This window comes from Hylobates moloch, unplaced genomic scaffold, assembly GCF_009828535.3.
Source record: "Hylobates moloch isolate HMO894 unplaced genomic scaffold, HMol_V3 SCAFFOLD_6, whole genome shotgun sequence".
In the NCBI taxonomy this organism is placed as follows: domain Eukaryota; kingdom Metazoa; phylum Chordata; class Mammalia; order Primates; family Hylobatidae; genus Hylobates; species Hylobates moloch.
Window position 1 is genome coordinate 14,665,845 of NW_026652281.1, and position 20,380 is coordinate 14,686,224.

At 43.5% G+C, this 20,380-nt stretch overlaps 1 protein-coding gene across 5 annotated transcripts in view; it reads left to right on the forward strand.

Annotated features, from left to right (window-relative positions):
- Nucleotides 1–20,380, forward strand: part of ADAT1 (adenosine deaminase tRNA specific 1) — a 70,633-nt gene that overhangs the window by 22,365 nt on the left and 27,888 nt on the right. Inside the window, exons 10-11 of one of the 5 annotated variants that reach the window (XR_009214033.1) lie at nucleotides 11,498–11,660; nucleotides 12,082–12,317. The exons of 1 other annotated variant lie outside the window; for it this stretch is intronic. Coding sequence is in view for 2 of the 4 variants with exons in the window: in XM_032156393.2 (XP_032012284.1) it covers nucleotides 483–615 (133 nt within the window). In the remaining 2 variants the exon portion in view is untranslated. Of the gene's footprint in view, nucleotides 1–482; nucleotides 4,335–11,497; nucleotides 12,321–20,380 lie in introns of those variants that run through there. 3 more of the 5 variants (XR_009214034.1, XM_058440480.1, XM_032156393.2) reach the window with 3 other exon arrangements.

The following is a 20,380-nucleotide window of genomic DNA, read 5'->3' on the forward strand; positions in this document are numbered from 1 at the left end:
GACATACAGACTGGGTGGTCTTCAATATGTCTGAAGAACAAAGGGAAGGTTAGAGGTTTTATTTTTCAAAAAAGAAATGTAACATATTGTTCAAGAAGGTTCATTAGCGTGAGTAAAGTTGTGAGGAGCTGCTAAGTGATGGCATTGGGTAAAACTATTCTTAAAGTCTGCAGCAGGTTGGTTCAGTAGCTGTTAGACAAAACTGGCAGGCAGTTTTAGCAGCCAGGCTTGCAGAGAGTGCATTCTTGGAGCAATGTTATGCGCCCTGAGTGTTTTTTACCCCGGCTTCTCAACTCTGTTTTAGTTGAGTATGACAAGAATAATGTAGTTTGTATGATCAACTTTCACAAAAGCGTACTGAACTCCTTCTCTTCCTAAGTCTCTCATGACAAGTCTGTCCAGTTGCTTGCTCAGGTGTCTGGTGGCCCCCAGGGTGGGCTATTCAGTGAGAACCTGTGTATTTGGTGGCCTGTGTGCATTAGGGTGCAGAAGCTGGATACCTACCAGGAGTACAAGGAGGCTGCGTCCTCTTACCAGGAAGCCTGGAGCACACTCCGGAAGCAGGCGTTTGGATCCTGGATCAGAAACCCACCAGATTATCACCAGTTCAAGTGAGAAGGAAATGTTTGCTCTGGTAGCAGGACCCTTCATCCTGAATTGCCTTCCTCCACGCCGGACAAGTCTTAGCTTTTTTGGTAGTTAAATCAGGGAACATTCTTTCTGAGCATTGCATCTCTGTTGTGTAATACAGATGGAATCTGGAACTTAGAGCAGGCTATACTTGATTGAAGTAGCTCTCTGCTAAAATGGCATCTCACTAATGGACCTCAGTATCTGACTTCCATTGTGTTTTATTGCTTCTCTAAAATATGAAATCAGAGTTTGGAACGTGATGCTTTCAAAGTACTCTGCAGCAGCTCTGTTTTATGGGTTTCTACATTGATTCAGCATATATTTATTGAGCTGAAATGACGTTTGACACTCTGCAAGTTTTACAGCTTTGCCTAGCATAGCGAACATATATTTTGTATTCCCAGCCTTTCTTTCTCCAGGGAGCCATTCTTTTCCCATTCTTCAGTGATCCTGCTCTGTGCCTCAGACTTGGCTGAAGCTAACCTTACTCTCTGGCTCTAGGAATAGCCTGTGAGCCAGGCCTGGACCACCCTGGAATTGTTCTCAGAGGTATCAGGAAAGGCTCTCTGTTTTGATCTGGAGCCGTAAGGATCACATAGTCATGGGACTGCCGGTGGCCATCTTTTCCTACTACCTAGAGAAAGCCAGCAAAGAATGAAGACAACAAAGGAAACAGCCAAGAGAATTAAAGATCTAGTAACACTGTTTAGATATCTCAATTATGTGAGACAAATTCCTATTGTTATTTTGATTAAGCCTGTTTGTGTTGGTTTTTTGACTTACAATTGAAAGAGTTCTGTCCAAAAAGCCAAAAGGTGGCCAGGTTTGGTGGCTCAGGCCTGTAATCCCAGCACTTTGGGAGGCCCAGGCAGGCAGATCACTTGAGGTCAGGAGTTCAAGACCAGCCTGGCCAACATGGTGAAACCCTGTCTCTACTGAAAATACAAAAACCAGCCGGGCATGGTAGCACGTGCCTGTGATCCTAGCTACTCAGGAGGCTGAGGCAGGAGAATTGCTTGAACCCAGGAGGTGGAGGTAGTGGTGAGCAAAGATTGTACCGCTGCACTCCAGCCTGAGTGATAGAGCAAGACGCTATCTCAAAAAAAAAAGAAGAAGCCAAAAGGCCCTGCAGCAAATCAGCAACAGACCCAGCAGCCAATCCTGTTTTAACATCGAATGTTTAACACTCAACTTCAAACCTTGAATGATTGACTGAAAATGAAAGCTCTCATGTTGGGGTTACTCAAGGTCCTTATTAGTTCTTCAGCGTTTTGTGGCTATAAATATTTTTAAATAACAGTTGTATTGAGATATAATTCACAGACCATAAAATTCACCCAACTAAAGTATACAATTTAAAAGTTTTTATGCCAGGCACGGTGGCTTACCCCTGTAATTCCAACACTTTGGGAGGCTGAGGCAGGCGGATCTCCTGAGGTCAGGAGTTCGAGACCAGCCTGGCCAACATGATGAAACCCCGTCTCTACTAAAAATACAAAAATTAGCCGGGCATGGTGGTGCACGGCTGTAGTCCCAGCTACTTGGGAGGCTGAGGCAGGAGAATCACTTGAACCTGGGAGGCAGAGGTTGCAGTGAGTCAAGATCACGCCACTGCACTCCAGCCTGGGTGACAGAGTGAGACTTTTTTAGTATATCCACAGAGTTGTGCAACCATCAATTTTAGAACATTTTCATCACAAATTTTGTGCCTGTAATAGTTTCTTAGAGCTGTTTCTTAACGAAGTACCACAAGCTAGGTGGCTTAAGACAACAGAAATGTATTCCTGGCCGGGTGCAGTGGCTCACACCTGTAATCCCAACACTTTAGGAGGCCGAGGTGGGCAGATCACGAGGTCAGGAGATCAAGACCATCCTGGCCAACATGATGAAACCGTGTCTCTACTAAAAATACAAAAATTAGCCAGGCATATTGGCGTACGCCTATAGTCCCAGATACTCAGGAGGCTGAGGCAGGAGAATCTCTCAAACCCGGGAGGTGGAGGTTGCAGTGAGCCAAGATCGTGCCACTGCACTCTAGCCTGGATGACAGAGCAAGACTCTGTCTCAAAAAGTAAAAAGAAAAGAAATGTATCCCCTTTCAGTTCTGGAGGCTAGAAGTCCAAACAGGTTGTTGGTGGGGTTCTGCTTCCTCAAAAAGCTTTAGGGCAGGGGCCCCCAGCCCCAGAGCCACAGACCATTACTTGTCTGTGGCCTGTTAGGAACCAGGTCACACAGCAGGAGGTAAGTAACGGGTGAGCACGCGAAGCTTCATCTGTATTTACAGCTGCCTCCCATCGCTCGCGTTACTGCCTTAGCTGCTCCTCCTGTCATACCAGCGGTGGCATTAGATTCTCATAGGAGTGTGTGAATCCTATTGTGAACTGCGCATGCAAAGGATCTAGGTTGCACACTCCTTAGGAGAATATAATTCCTGATGATGTCACTGTCTCCCATAACCCCCAGATGGGACTGTCTAGTTGCAGGAAAACAAGCTCAGGGCTCCTACTGATTCTACCTTATGGTGAGTTGTATAATTGTTTCATCATGTATTACGATGTAATAATAATAGAAATACAGTGCACAGTAAATGTAATTCACTTCAGTCATCCCGAAACTATCCCATCCCCACCCCTGGATCTGTGGAAAAATTGTCTTGTGTGAAACCAAAGACAACCTGCTGCCAAAAAGGTTGGGGACTGCTGCTCTAAGGAAGACTTTTTTGTGCCTCGGGGACTGCTGCTCTAAAGAAGCCTCTTTCATGCCTCCTCCTTAGCTTCTGATGGCTCCTGGCAGTCCTTGGCTTGTGGCTGCATCACTTCAGTTTCTCCCTCTGTCTTCACATGGCCTTCCGTGTCTGTGTCTCACATGGCCTTCTTCCCTGTGTCTGTGTCTTTCCATGGCCTACTTATAAGGACCCCAGTAATTGGATTTAGGGCCTGTCCTAATCCAGTCTGATTTCGTTTTAACTAACTATATCTGCAAAGACTCTACTTCCAACTAAAGTCACATTCTGAGGTTTCAGGTAGACATGAAGTTTTGGGGGACACCACTCAACCCATTGCAGAATCCATTAGCAGTCACTTGCCATTCCTCAACGCCCCCTACCCCAGGGCAATCAGTAATCTACTTTCTGTCTCTTTGGATTTGTCTATTCTGAAAATTTCATATAAATGGAATCATACAATATGTGGTCTTTTGTGACTGGCTTCTTTCACTTAACGTGTTTTCAAGATTTATGTTGTAGCATGAATCAGTACTTTATTACTATTTATGGAATAAAAATCAGTTGTATGGATATAAATGTTTTGTTTATCCATTCATCAGTTGTTGGACATATGGGTTGTTTTCACTTTTTGGCTCTTGTACACAGGGTTTCTATGAACATTTGTGTACAAGTTTTTGTGTGAGCATATATTCTTTTGTTTGTTTGTTTGTTTGTTTTGAGACGGAGTCTCGCTCTGTTGCCCAGGCTGGAGTGCAGTGGCACAATCTTGGCTCACTGCAAGCTCTGCCTCCCGGATTCATGCCATTCTCCTGCCTCAGCCTCCCGAGTAGCTGGGACTGCAGGTGCCCGCCATCACGCCCGGCTAATTTTTTGTATTTTTTGTAGAGATGGGGTTTCACCGTGTTAACCAGGATTGTCTCAATCTCCTGACCTCGTGATCTGCCCGCTTCAGCCTCCCAAAGTGCTGGGATTACAGGCGTGAGCCACTGCGCCCAGCCAGTGAGCATATATTCTTAAAATGTTTTTTTAATTACAGAAATAATACATGTATGTCATAAGAAGTTATCCTTGAATTTTTTTCCATAAGAAATCCTTTTAGATAGGAAAGAAAGAAGGCCAGGCACAGTGGCACCTGTAATCCTAGCACTTTGGGAGGCCAAAGTGGGCAGATAGCTTGAGGCCAGGAGTTCGAGACCAGCCTGGCCAACATGGCAAAACCCCGTCTCTACTAAAAATACAAAAATTAGCTGGGCGTGGTGGCGCACGCCTGTAGTCCCAGCTACTTGGGGGACTGAGGCACGAGAATCACTTGAACCTGGGAGGTGGAGGTTTCAGTGAGCCGAGATTGCGCCACTGCACTCAAACCTGGGCAACAAAGTGAGACTGTGTCTCAAAAAAAAAAAAAAAAAAAAAAGGCAGTGACCAACGTGGAGAAACCCCATCTCTACTAAAAATACAAAATTAGCTGGGCGTGGTGGTACATGCCTGTAATCCCAGCTGCTCGGGAGACTGAGGTAGGAAAATCGCTTGAACCCAGGAGGTGGAGGTTGTGGTGAGGCGAGATTGTGCCATTGCACTCCAGCCTGGGCAATAAGAGTGAAACTCCATCTCAAAAAAAAAAAAAAGCAAAAATATTACTACTTGAAGGCCAAGGTCTCCAATATTCTGCTTTAATCAGTTTCTTTTGCCTGGCCCCAAATCTTACATTATGACAGCAGCTGGTACACCTGGGCTGGCAGGAGCTTTTTCTAAAGGTTGATGCATCTCTCTCTTTTATGAGATCCTATTTTAAAGGATAAAGACTTACATTAAAACGTAAAAGGATAATTTTTTTATGCCTAAATTTTATGTTAAATTTGCACCCCCCAAAAAAACCAACAAATTTAGACTTCAGAATAGACACTAGAAAAAAACCCTGAAGGCTAGAGACTAAAGGCAGCTTCACTTTGGACTGTACCTGTTTTCTCAAGAGCTAAAAGTAGGTGCTTAAACCATCCTACATTTTATTTTAATCTTTTAAAACGCAAGTTTAAAATCTCATCTGTGCCTTAAAATCACATCTCTGCAATGTTGGCAGGCTCTCAGATTTCATACATTTATAAAATGTGTTTTTACTGTTTTTCATTTCTAATGGCAAGTGAAAGGATTTTTATTTTACTAATGTTTCTTAACCTATATTTGGCTGATACCTGCTTCTAATTTTTAAATACATTTTCTTTTTTGAACTTGTTATTTTTAATTTTTAAATAGTCACAAATATAGACTAGCACAGTGGACTCCCTGAGCCATCACCCAAACTTAACAAACATCAGCTTTATTGCTGCTCTTGTTTGATCTGTTGCCTCGTCCCCTGCAATATTTTTTTCTTTGACCATTTAAAGCAAATCCTAACCATTGTATTTCACCCAACAGAATTAATATCCTTAATATCTAATATGTAGTCTGCTCAGTTTTTCCGTGTTGTCTCAAAAATGTATTTTGACTGTTTATTTGTTCAAATTTATATCTAAATAAGAGCCACACTGCGCATTTGATTGATAGGTCTTTTGTCTCTTTAAATCTGTAACAGTTACCCTTTTTTCTGTGTTGAAAGATGGGTTTTTTTGTCCTGTAGAATTTCCCATATTTTGTATTTCACTGCTCATTTCCTCCCAGTGTTGTTTAAAGGTTCCTATCTCCCCAGTATTTCCTATAAATGTGCAGTTACACAAAGAGGCTTGATTAGATTCAGGTGCAGTTGATCTGACATGAGTACTTCCTGAGTGACTCTGCATCTTTGTTTTGCATCATATCGAGAGGAACGTGACATCTGGTGGTTCCACTTGCTGTGACTGAGCAATGGGGTCTGTGGTGTCAGTCTGGTCTTTTCCATTATAAAGTACCCCACCAACCTTCCACCTGATGGTTCTAGCAGCCGTGTCAGGGGTCCCTGAGACCACCCTCATGTTTGATGTTTCACAAGATAGATTCACAGAACTCAGAAAAGCTGTTATACACATCATTCCTGTTTATTTTAGTGAAAGGATACAGTTTAAAATCAGCAAACGGAGAAGGTGCATGAGCGAAGTCCAGCAGAAAACAAGCACAAGCTTCCAGCTGTACCCTCGATATGAACTGTGCATGTTTGATTCTTTGACATGGGAGGGGCCTTGCACACTCAGTGGGGAGATCGTTCCTCCCAAGGCTAGCCAATTCCTGGAGAGAGTAAATGACTCACCTATGACTGTTCCTTTCATATGTAAACCAACCAATCTGGAGCCTCTACCCCAACCTCTCCTTTACAGGACGTCTCATACTCTGGGCCAATATCCCATACTCTGGGATATCCACCTGCCCTAATCACCCCAGGGCCAGGTACCAGAAAGCTAGGGACAGTCCCTAGGCCCAAAGCCTGCTGAAATTATTCACACTTGCCAGTCTCCTTACTCGGCCTTGCCCCTTCCTTCCCATGAGGATCACAAGGCTCTTACTCCACTTGATCGCCTCATTCCCTCTGCCTCCTCACTGAACCTGGGCTTCCAGTGTGGGTCCCTGTGGCGTGCCATGCCCCTTTTGGAATCTGTAAGTGTAACAAGCTTTCTTGTCAATGGCAGTCACCTGATCTATTGCCCTCACCATACTTGAATAATAATAAAACCTGTATTTTATATTTTTTATCTTATTTTTTTGCAGACGGGTGTCTTGCTGTGTTGCCCAGGCTAGTATCGAATGCTTGAACTCAAACGATCTTCCCACCTTGGCCTCCCACAGTGCTGGGATTATAGGCATGAGCCACCACGTCAGGCCACCTAAAACCTGTATTTTAAAACACTCCCCTAGTGGTGTCGCACAGACAGCACTTAATCCTCCCAGCAATGATGTATGGCAGTGTGTGCCAGGTGTTGCCAATTATAGAAGCTCACTGAGCCTTGGATGCCGCTAACGTCGCATGATGCACAGGACAACTGCCCTGTCCCCACCCCCACTCCCCACAAAGAATTATCTGGCTCAAAATGTCAGTCGTGCTGAGGTTAAGAAACCCTGCTTCTAACAATTGTCTTTTAAAGTCACTTGAAATAGTTCCTCTGTAGTTATTGCTGCAAATCTGTACATAATTTTACTTTCAGTTTTTAGGGATGCCTTTTTAAAAATTATGTAAAATGTTTGTATGATTCCAAAGTTGAAACTAGTTTGGTTTTGTTTTTTATTTTTTTAATTCTATTTTATTTATTTTTTTTGAGACGGAGTCTTGCTGTCGCCCAGGCTAGAGTGCAGTGGCACGATCTCGGCTCAATGCAAGCTCCGCCTCCTGGGTTCACACCATTCTCCTGCCTCAGCCTCCCAAGTAGCTGGGACTGCAGGTGCCTGCCACCATGCCTAGCTAATTTTTTGTATTTTTAGTAGAGACGGGGTTTCACCGTGTTAGCCAGGATGGTCTCGAGCTCCTGACCACGTGATCTGCCCGCCTCGGCCTCCCAAAGGGCTGGGATTACAGGCGTGAGCCACTGCGCCTGGCCCCTTTGTTTGTTTTTTAAAAAAGAGAGACGGGGTCTCACTATGTTGGCCAGATTGATCTTTAATTCCTGGCCTCAAACGATCCTCCCATCTTGGCCTCCCAGAGTGCTAGGATTACAGGCATGAGCCACCACACCTGGCTAGAACTAGTTTTCTTTGAAGAAAGGTACATTCAGAGAGGTCTTTCATCCTTGTCCCCTCCCTGGTTTTTTCTTCCCTCTAGCAGTAGTCATAAATCCATATCATATATACAACAATTTGTATTTTTGCCACTGTATCTTTTGGATAGTCTTAGAAGTGGGATTATTGGGTCAAAGATTAAATAAACATATAATTTTGCTTGTTTTAAGTATCTTCTAAGTTCTATTTCTAAATACATTGAATCCAAAGAAAGCAAAGCACAGAACAGCATTACAACCATGCCATTTATATTAAAAAAGCATGAAAGAGGCCGGGCACGGTGGCTCATGCCTATAATCCCAGCACTTTGGGAGGCCGAGGCAGGCGGATCACCTGAGGTTGGGAGTTCAAGACCAGCCTGACCAACATGGAGAAATCTCGTCTCTACTAAAAATAAAGAATTAGCTGGGCATAGTGGCGCATTCCTGTAATCCCATGCCTGACTCGGGAGGCTGAGTCAGGAGAATCGCTTGAACCCTAGAGGTGGAGGTTGCAGTGAGCCGAGATCAGACCATTGCACTCCAGCCTGGGCAACAAGAGCAAAACTCTGTCTCAAAAAAAAAAAAGCATGAAAGATATGTAACTGTTTAGCTTGTATATACTAAAGTATCTCTGAATCGACTTACAAGAAACCAGTCATCAAACAGGAAAAAGGATGGCTGGGGTCCAAGGAGTGGGAGAGAGACTTTTTACTGAATACCCTTTTAAAATTTTGAACCATGTTAATATATGCCTATTTTTTAAATAAATTTTTTAAATGAAGTAAAAACTAATGGAAAAAGATTTCTGTATTTTAAACTGCATTAACACCAGAAAACACGTAGAGGCAATGTTGCATAGGGAAGAGGAACCTCACAAGCTGCTTTAGGCAGCTGAATTCCACAGAATTACTGTCGTCTGAAATTTGGCTCTTTCAGGGAAGTTTACACTTTCAGCATTGCTGTTTATTCTGTGCCCATAAGTGGGTTCTAATGTTATGACTGTGTTGCATAATTTGTATTTTCTTCATAATTTTCAAAACTTGGCTTGATTTAAATAATTGTGTGTATAGGTTTCATGTAGTCATTTCTGCATAGGGTTAAATGCCTTGTTTTATGGAGTTGATCAGCGCCAAGTATGAGCTCACTGTCTGGGGAAATGAGGCTGCTATGGAGATAATGACCGACCCTGGCTGCCAGTGCCTCTGGTCGGAAGAAATGCAAGCCCTGTCTGATTTGGTAGTGTCTGTGGCTGGGGGAAAGCTGCCTCCACCTGGACCTTGGCAAGACTTTTTGGATTTAAGACAATGTTCTGAGCAAGCCTTAGCCAAAATTTTCCAGCTCCTAAAACCCAGTTCCCTTCCTGGCTAGTTAAATGGCTTAGGACAGTGTTGTCTTTTCAACTGCCACTGGCTCCTGAGATGGTGTCTGGGAAAGCCAGAGGAGCTGTTAAAATGAGTCCCACCGCTGCAGAAAAGCTATTGAAACCAGGAGACAGCTTCCAACTGGAAAAATACTTAGTATATAAGTGCTTACTTTCAAGAGCTCAAGCAGCTCTTCCCATAGGCAGCTATCCTGAAGGAATGGTTGGATACAGAAACAGCCAAGGAGGCAGATATTTTAGACAAAGCACATTTATTTTCCAGAAAGAGTAGTTTTTTTAATACCCCGTATTGAAGAATTGTTGACCTTCACATTCTATAAACGTGAATCCTTTTAAACCTAAACATGTCTGTACTGGGGCTGAGACTGACTTTCTGTAACACCACCCAGATGAATCCAAAACAAATCTTTATACCTGTGGTCCAAAAGTGGTAGGAAAATTCTGTAAGGCCTTAAGAGTTTCAGGCAAAGTTGTTTGAATTCAATTTTTATTTCTTAAAACTGGGGACCCAAAATAAAAAGGGATAGATGTCAGATGAGTGGTTATTGCCTGATGTGGTGGGGGATGGGGAGCAGGCGGTTGAGTAGAAAGAGGCACAGGAGCACCCTCTGGGCGATGGAAACATCCTGTGTTTTGATTGGAGCGTTGATTATATTGGTGTAAACATTTGTCCAAATTAAGTCTACACGTTAATGTTCGTGTACTTTACGTAATTATACCTCAAATTTAAAATGCAAAAAAACAAAAACATGGTCCTTATTACTTTGTGTAGTAGAATAAAACTGGGCCTAGATACTCAAGCAATTGTGTCCTAGTACCAGTTCTGCCACTAACTTCTATGTGGATGTGGGGAAAGTATTTAATCTCTACTTATAACTTCTCATCTGTCCTACAAAATTAGATCCTCGCATTTGGGATGCTCAGTTTTTTTCAACTATTAGGTAGGATTCTCATAAAAATTATTAATTGGATAGATAATACAAAGAGAATTTTTCTCTAGGAAACTGCCCATTGTTGCTGTGACTACATATGGCCTCAGTCATGTTGGTGACAAGGGAGGGATGGAAATAACTTTTTTTTTTTTAGACAGTGTTTCACTCTTGTTGTCCAGGCTGGAGTACACCGGCGTGATCTGGGCTTACCACAACCTCCACCTCCCGGGTTCAAGCAATTCTCCTGCCTCAGCCTCCTGAGTACCTGGGATTACAGGCATGTGCCACCATGCCCGGCTAATTTTGTATTTTTAGTAGAGATGGGGTTTCTCCATGAAGGTCAGGCTGGTCTCGAACTCTCGACCTCAGGTGATCCTCCTGCCTCTGCCTGCCAAAGTGCTGGGATTACAGGTGTAAGCCACCACACCCAGCCTGAAAATAACTTTTGCCTCAATCTACTAACCTGGGCTCTGAATTTGGGTATGGATTTTTGGCCCCTCATTCATATGAGCCAGTACGGTTAGGAATCAGCTTTTAGAACAAGCCTGTCCGGCACTGCTTTTCAGTGACCAAATGCAGGAAAATGTCTCTGTGGGAGGAAAGGGAGTGGCAGAAAGTCACTCCAAGTGGGACCCAGGCTGCCAAATGTTGGTCTCCAGCACATGTTCCCTGTACTTGGGCTCAGCTCCCAAAGGGGAAGAGCTCACAATGGAAACAGTGATGGCCATTTGCTCAGGTAGCCAAGAGAATGAAAAGCACATTGAAACTAAGCAGTGTCTCCACAGGAGAGGTACGGTGGGCCCCTTGCTGGTGAAACCAACCTGACAACAGAGCAGGATCACAGAGCCATTCCCAGCATCTTTCTTCAGTTCAACAACAAGACCTTTCTGTGCAACCTCTCAAGAAATCTCTGGGAAATGATACTGTGGGCAGTATTACTAAGCTTTACCCAACAGTAGAGGCACACTCAGTCCAGTTCACCCGTTTGCTCTGAATTCGATTTTGTTAATTGAAAGAAAAGAGCTTTTCTTAATGTAAGTTTCAGGACCTGCATCCCCCTAACCCAAAGTTTCATCAACTTCCCTGTTGATTGCTGCCTTTTGTGAACCGCTTTGACCTCCAGTGAATGCCTTTTCAGCTGGCATTTTTATGCTGTACTTTTGTTCTTCAGCTTACCCAGTGCCGCTGTGAATGTCCTTCTTTACTAACATGTCGGTAACTGCTGGGCTGTGAAGCCAGCTGACAGTGGGAGAAGGCAGCCTTGGGGTGATGGAGTGGCAGGTGCAGTTTAAACCAGCTCCGATGACAGTGCTCACTCAACTGTGCTAAAGCAGGTAGGTGGTGCAGCCCGGCTCTGTGCCTCCTTCATGAAAGATGAGAGCTGCTATGGTCTGAATGTTTGTGTCCCCTCCCAGATTCCTATGTTGAAATCGTAACTCCCAGAATTATGGTATTAGAGGTGGGGTCTTTGGGAGGTGATTAGGTCTTAAGAGCAGAGCCTGGCCAGGCCTGGTGGCTCACACCTGTAATCCCAGCACTTTGGGAGGCCGAGGCGGGTGGATCACCTGAGGTCAGGAGTTCGAGACCAGCCTGGCCAACATGGTGAAACGCCATCTCTACTAACAGTACAAAAATCAGCTGGGTGTGGTGGCGGGCACCTGTAATCCCAGCTACTCGGGAGGTTGAGGCAGGAGAACCATTTGAACCCAGGAGAAGGAGGTTGCAGTGACCTGAGATCACGCCATTGCACTCCAGCCTGGGCAACAAGAGCAAAACTCCGTCTCAAAAAAAGAAAAAGAAAAAAACACAGAGCCCTCATGAATGGGATTAATGTCCTTGTCAAAGAGACGCCAGAAATTCCTTACCTCTTCCATCATGTGAGGACACAATGAGAAGATGGCTGTCTATAAACCAGGAATCAGGCTCTCACTAGACACCAAATCACACCTTGATCTTGGACTTCCCAGCCTCCAGAATGGTAAGAAATAAAGCTATATTGTTTATTAACTATTCAGTCTATGGTGTTTTGTTATAGAAGCCCAAACAACAAGGGCCCACATGGCTTAGTATTTTGCTTGTATATACTTTGAGGGAATTATTTTCTAAAATAAATGGGCCGGGCACGGTGGCTCACACCTGTAATCCCAGCACTTTGGGAGGCCAAGGTGGGCAGATCACTTAAAGTCAGGAGTTCAAGACCAGCCTGGCCAACATGGTGAAACCCCACGTCTATTAAAAATATAAAAATTAGCTGGGCATGGTGGCAGGCGCCTGTAATCCCAGCTACTTGGGAGGCTGAGGCAGGAGAATCTCTTGAACCTGGGAGGCAGAGGTGGCAGTGAGCCAAGATTGCGCCATCGCATTCCAGCCTGGGCAACAAGAGCGAAACTCTGTCTGAAAATAAAATAAAAACTAGGCCAGGCACGGTGGCTCACGCCTATAATTCCAGCACTTTGGGAGGGTGAGGTGGGTGGATCACTTGCGGTCAGGAGTTCCAGACCAGCCTGGCTAACATGGCGAAACCCCGTCTCTACTAAAAATACAAAAATTAGCTGAGCGTGGTGGTGCATGCCTATAATCCTAGCTACTTGGGAAACTGAGGCACAAGAATCTCTTGAACCTGGGAGGCAGAGGTTGCAGTGAACCAAGATCGTGCCACTGCACTCCAGCCTAGATGACAGAGAGAGACTCTCTCTCCAAAAAACAAAACATATTGAAACTAGCTGGGCAAGTTAAACCTGTAATCCCAGCTACTCAGGAGGCTGAGACAGGAGAATCATTTGAACCTGAGAGGCGGAGGTTGCAGTGAGCCGAGATTGCACCACTGCACTCCAAGCTAGTGACAGAGTGAGACTCTGTCTCAAAAATAAATAAATGATAGTATGTAGACTATGGTGCAATGGTCACAAACCCAGTCTTTTCAGGAGCAGGAAACTTAAGGCAGGTGGAATGAACTGGAACCGTTTTTGTTGTTGTTCTAGCTGATTGTTGCTAGATCTTAAGAATTTTTTCAGGAGAAGCAAGAAAATTAGATATTTATATACATGTCTGTGGACCACATTCAAACACAGGCCTTTAATTCTCACTGTCTGGACTAGCAAAATAAATATGGGTTTTGGCAATAGACCGAAGTGTGAATTTTGGCACCAGGATGTGCTAGTTGTGTGACATTGGGTAGGTAACTTCATTCTCAGAGTGTTGGTGTCCTCACCTTTGAAATGAGGGCAGCTCCGCCCACTTGGCAATGGGGTTGTGATAGGTACAGGAGGGCTGTCTACCACACATGCAGTGACTAGCGCTTAGGAAACTCCAGCCGAAGTCGTCTCTCTGCCAGCTTCTAAGTGACTCCTTCCAATTTGCTAGTCCCAATTTCCAGAGCTTTTGCTAATAAACGTGACTGTCCTCAGGAGAAGCCTATTGGGCAGATGTTTCTAGAGTGTCGTGCTGCACACCAGATGTCTGCACACGTGTTTGCACTGCTCCATCCCACATCTGGAAGCAACAGCTCCAGGTGAAGGAGCAAAGCTGTCAATCACAGAGGTGTATGTGGATCCTCCGACCTAACTGTGGCTTTGCTTCCTCAGTGTCAGCCACCAGGATAGGTTTTAGGTGTGTTAGGCCGTTCTTGCATTGCTATAAAGAAATAGCTGAGACTAGGTAATTTATAAGAAAAGACATTTGGCTGGGCAAGATGGCTCACGCCTGTAATCCCAGCACTTTGAGAGCCCAAGGTTGGCGGATCACTTGAGGTCAGAAGTTCGAGACCAGCCTGATCAACATGGTGAAACCCTGTCTCTACTAAAAATACAAAAAAATTTAGCCAGGAGTGGTGGTGGGCACCTGTAATCCCAGCTACTCAGGAAGCTGAGGCAGGAGAATCACTTGAACCTGGGAGGTGGAGGTTGCAGTCAGCAGAGATCTCGCCACTGCACTTCAGCCTGGGTGACAGAGTGAGACTCCGCCTCAAAAAAAAAAAAAAAAGATTTAATTGGCTTACAGTTCTGCAGGCTGTACAGGAAACAGTGCTAGCATCTGCTTCTGGGGAGGACTCAGGAAGCTTTACTCATGATGGGAGGTGAAGTGGGAGCAGGCGTCTCACATGGTGAAAGCAGGAGCAAGAGAGAGAGTGGAGGCAGGTGCCACACCTTGAAATGACCAGATATCGTGAAAAGTCACTATCACAAAAACAGTACCAATCATGAGGGATCTGTCCCATGATCTAAACACCTCCCATGAGGCCTCACCTCCAGCATTTAGGATTATAATTCAACATGAGATTTGGGCAGGGACAAATATCTAAACTATAAGAAATAAAGATGAAAAAGGGAATCAGTTGTACATTTTAAGGCTTTCCTTTTTTCTGTTTAATGAAGAATGAGTCTTTTGAGAATAAGAACATTTATATTGCCTCCTTCCAAATTCTCCTTGAAAGAGATCCTCTGGCCACCTTTGGGACTGCACAAGCCTGCCTCATGCCCTGTTTGGGGCCAGTGTGTTTCAGCTGCTGCTGCAAAAGTAAGATGTGTCGGTGCTTGTTAAGTAGGCTCAGCTCCAGGTAAGAGCAGTGATACACCGCCCGGATGCCATCAATGTGCCATGCATTTTGCTGTGCACCAGGGGTACAAGGATAAGAGAGAGTCCTCATGTTGCTCCTGAGTAAAGAAAGATGAAGAAAGATGGGCAAATGACTTCACAGTGGAAGAGCACAGTGTGAGGATGACTGTGACAAACGTCTAATACCCAACCTGGGAGAAGGGCGCAGGGTTCTTAGCAAAGAACTGGTAAAGGGGAAATATTAGTGGATAGCAAGCAAAAAGAATTGGGGGTACATGTGGGGACAGTTTAGAGGGAAGGGTATTTGCGGTGGAGAAACATCATAATCAAAGGCTAGAGGTGACAGCACAGCATGGCTGGGCTAGTGGAGTATGGGAGACGCTGGGGATGAGGCTGAAGGTCACAGCAGGGAGGACTCTGAGTGCCTTGCAAAGGAGAGTAGTTTTATCCTGACCACTCTGCACTTCAGGATTTTGAGAGATGGGTGCTAAGATGAAGTTACATTTTAGAAAGGTTACTCTTCGCTGTAGCAAGGAGAGCAGACTGCAGGAGCAGGGATGGTGGTGAGGAGACCATACTTGGGGGATTACTGTAGTAACTTCAAGAGAAATGATGAGGCCCAGGCAATAGGGGCTTGAGGAACCACAGGGAGGGGCTGACTTCAGAAACAGGCGGAGGGCGAGGCGAGTGCAGGGAATGGAAGAGGGACTGGTTGAAGATGACTCCCAGGTTATCATGTTGGTGACAGAATGGAACATTGTGCTATGGATCGTGAAATGGGACCCAGGAAGAGGAGCTGGTGTTGGGGGGGCCAGGAGATGTAGGTAGGGGATGTGCCCAGTTTGAGAGGTCAAGATTTTGGCAGGATAAGGGCCTATAGTGGGCATTTAGAGGGACTGGTTTAGTGCCCAGGAGATGGGATTGAGATAAAAATTTTGGAGTCATCATTAAAGACATGGGTTAGATGAAATCATCTACAGAGAATGTGCGGATGGAGAAGAGGAGACACTGGTGAGGAGGGAACCCTGGGGAAATGGAGACTTCAGGAGCAGGTAGAAAAGCATAGAAACGCAAGTGACTGAGAGACCAGAGGAAAATCAGGAGAAAGCCAATTAGGAGCTTCCAGGAGATAGTAACGTAAAGTATAGAATATATTAAAGAGAGGCAAAGAAGGTTGGTGCAAAAAAAAAAAAAAAAAGTGGCTGGGCACTGGGGAGGATCCCTTGAGGCCAGGAGTTTGAGACCAGCCTGGGCAACACAGTGACGCCCCATTGCTACAAAAAAAATATGAAAATTAGCTGGGTGTGGTGTCAAGTATCCACGGATGGGGGACAAGGTTATTTTGGTAAGCCTAGCAAACTCTGGGGCAGAGAAGTGGAGGGGTAGAAGCTTGCCTATCTTGAGCTGAGGAGGGAAGAGGAAGTGAGAAATGGAGGCAGCTAGATGCTCTCCTTTGAGAAGGACCCAATTTCTTTTCTCACTGGTGTAACTTAAAAACAAAACAAAAGTGATGAAATATTTCAAACATAAAAGTAAAAAGAAGCTGGGCATGGTGATATGTGCCTGTAATCCAAGTTACTCAGGAAGCCAAGGTGCAAGGGTCGTTTGAGCCCAGGAATTCAAGACCAGCCTGGGCAACACAGTGAGACCCTGTGTCTTTAAAAAAATAAATAAAAGAAACACCCATGACCCAATTAACAGTAAACATTTCGCTATCTTTGTGTCAGGTTTTTACTTTTTGGACAAAACATGACTAGTGTTTGAAACCCCACGTTTACCCTTTCCTGATCCCATTTCCCTCCCTCCATGAGGTAACCACCATCCTGAATTTGATGTTTCATTCCCTTGCATGGTTTATACTTTTAGACATAAGTTTATATCTATAAGCAATAAATATAATTGTTTTGCAAATTTTTAAAGTTTATTATAGAGGTGTATCATGCTGAATATACTTCTGCCTCTTGCTTTTTTCATTATCAGTACCGTTTTGGAGATTTATTTATGTTGGCACATGTGGCTCGAGTTATTTCAACTGCTATATAGTATTCCTTTGTATAAATATACCACATATCTCTCCATTCTCCTGTGGTGGACATTTAGTTGGTTTCCAATTTTTTGTTCAAACGAGGTTGCAATGATCATTCTTCTACATGTCTCTTGTACACATGTAGGGATATTTCTGGAATATATAACTAGAAGTGGAACTTGCTAAGCCATGGATTACAGGCAACTTCAACTTCACTAGAGACAGTGTCAAACTTTTTCCCAAAGTGATGGTACCAGTTTACATACAAAACAGCCATTTATGACAATTCTAGATGCTTCACATCATCACCAATATTTCATTTGTTGAAAATTTAATTTCAGCCAATTTGATGACGTTATATTCTATAGTTTCCTTTAGATTTTTACAAGGCCACCAATAACATAGTGTAGAAACCACACAACTCTAGGAGGTGCTGTTCACATTTTAGTCTTTGTAAATGGCACATTCTAGAGTTGGTACAATGACAGTGGTCTTGAGTGATGTTAAGAATTTTGTTTCAGAGGGAATGCTTCCAGTTTTTGCCCATTCAGTATGATATTGGCTGTGGGTTTGTCGTATATAGCTCTTATTATTTTGAGATACGTCCCATCAATACCTAATTTATTGAGAGTTTTTAGCATGAAGGGTTGTTGAATTTTGTCAAAAGCCTTTTCTGCATCTATTGAGATAATCATGTGGTTTTTGTCTTTGGTTCTGTTTATATGCTGGATTACATTTATTGATTTGCGTATGTTGAACCAGCCTTGCATCCCAGGGATGAAGCCCACTTGATCATGGTGTATAAGCTTTTTGATGTGCTGCTGGATTCGGTTTGCCAGTATTTTATTGAGGATTTTTGCATCAATGTTCATCAAGGATATTGGTCTAAAATTCTCTTTTTTGGTTGTGTCTCTGCCTGGCTTTGGTATCAGGATGATGCTGGCTTCATAAAATGTGTTAGGGAGGATTCCCTCTTTTTCTATCGATTGGAATAGTTTCAGAAGGAATGGTACCAGTTCCTCCTTGTACCTCTGGTAGAATTCAGCTGTGAATCCATCAGGTCCTGGACTCTTTTTGGTTGGTAAGCTATTGATTATTGCCACAATTTCAGAACCTGTTATTGGTCTATTCAGAGATTCGACTTCTTCCTGATTTAGTCTTGGGAGGGTGTATTTGTCGAGGAATTTATCCATTTCTTCTAGATTTTCTAGTTTATTTGCATAGAGGTGTTTGTAGTATTCTCTGATGGTAGATTGTATTTCTGTGGGATCGGTGGTGATATCCCCTTTACATGATTGTATATCTAGAAAATTCCATTGTCTCAGCCCAAAATCTCCTTAAGCTGATTAGCAACTTCAGCAAAGTCTCAGGATACAAAATCAATGTACAAAAATCACAAGCATTCTTGTACACCAATCACAGACAAACAGAGAGCCAAATCATGAGTGAACTCCCATTCACAATTGCTTCAAAGAGAATAAAATACCTAGGAATCCAACTTACAAGGGATGTGAAGGACCTCTTCAAGGAGAACTACAAACCACTGCTCAATGAAATCAAAGAGGATACAAACAAATGGAAGAACATTCCATGCTCATGGGTTGGAAGAATCAATATCGTGAAAATGGCCATACTGCCCAAAGTAATTTATAGATTCAATGCCATCCCCATCAAGCTACCAATGACTTTCTTCACAGAATTGGAAAAAACTACTTTAAAGTTCATATGGAACCAAAAAAGAGCCCGCATTGCCAAGTCAATCCTAAGCCAAAAGAACAAAGCTAGAGGCATCACGCTACCTGACTTCAAACTATACTACAAGGCTACAGTAACCAAAACAGCATGGTACTGGTACCACAACAGAGATATAGATCAATGGAACAGAACAGAGCCCTCAGAGATGATGCCGCATATCTACAACTATTTGATCTTTGACAAACCTGACAAAAACAAGAAATGGGGAAAGGATTCCCTATTTAATAAATGGTGCTGGGAAAACTGGCTAGCCATATGTAGAAAGCTGAAACTGGATCCCTTCCTTACACCTTATACAAAAATTAATTCAAGATGGATTAAAGACTTAAATGTTAGACCTAAAACCATTAAAATCCTACAAGAAAACCTAGGCAATACCATTCAGGCCATAGGCGTGGGCAAGGACTTCATGTCTAAAACACCAAAAGCAATGGCAACAAAAGCCAAAATTGACAAATGGGATCTCATTAAACTAAAGAGCTTCTGCACAGCCAAAGAAACTACCATCAGAGTGAACAGGCAACCTACAGAATGGGAGAAAATTTTTGCAACCTACTCATCTGACAAAGGGCTAATATCCAGAATCTACAATGAACTCAAACAAATTTACAAGAAAAAAACAAACAACCCCATCAAAAAGTGGGCAAAGGACATGAACAGACACTTCTCAAAAGAAGACATTTATGCAGCCAGAAAACACATGAAGAAATGCTCATCATCACTGGCCATCAGAGAAATGCAAATCAAAACCACAGTGAGATACCATCTCACACCAGTTAGAAAGGCCATCATTAAAAAATCAGGAAACAACAGGTGCTGGAGAGGATGTGGAGAAATAGGAACACTTTTACACTGTTGGTGGGACTGTAAACTAGTTCAACCATTGTGGAAGTCAGTGTGGCGATTCCTCAGGGATCTAGAACTAGAAATACCATTTGACCCAGCCATCCCATTACTGGGTATATACCCAAAGGACTATAAATCATGCTGCTATAAAGACACATGCACACGTATGTTTATTGCGGCACTATTCACAATAGCAAAGACTTGGAACCAACCCAAATGTCCAACAACAATAGACTGGATTAAGAAAATGTGGCACATATACACCATGGAATACTATGCAGCCATAAAAAATGATGAGTTCGGGTCCTTTGTAGGGACATGGATGAAACTGGAAAACATCATTCTCAGTAAACTATCGCAAGGACAAAAAACCAAACACCGCATGTTCTCACTCATAGGTGGGAATTGAACAATGAGAACTCATGGACACAGGAAGGGGAACATCACACTCCGGGGACTGTTGTGGGGTGAGGGGAGGGGGGAGGGACAGCATTAGGAGATATACCTAATGCTAAATGACGAGCTAATGGGTGCAGGAAATCAACATGGCACATGGATACATATGTAACAAACCTGCACATTGTGCACATGTACCCTAAAACCTAAAGTATAATAAAAAAAAAAAAAAAAAGAATTTTGTTTATTGACCTGTTAGGTTTGCTCTTTTGTGGGACTTACACAAAATAATTGATTATATACATATGAAAAAATAGATTCCTATATTAATTATACATAAAATAAATTCAAGGTGAATTAAAGATCTAAATGCCAGGCTGGGCATGGTAGCTTAAGCCTGGCCAGCACTTTGGGAGGCTGAGGCAGGAGGATTGCTTAACCCACGAATTTGAGGCTGCAGTGAGCTATGAACATGCC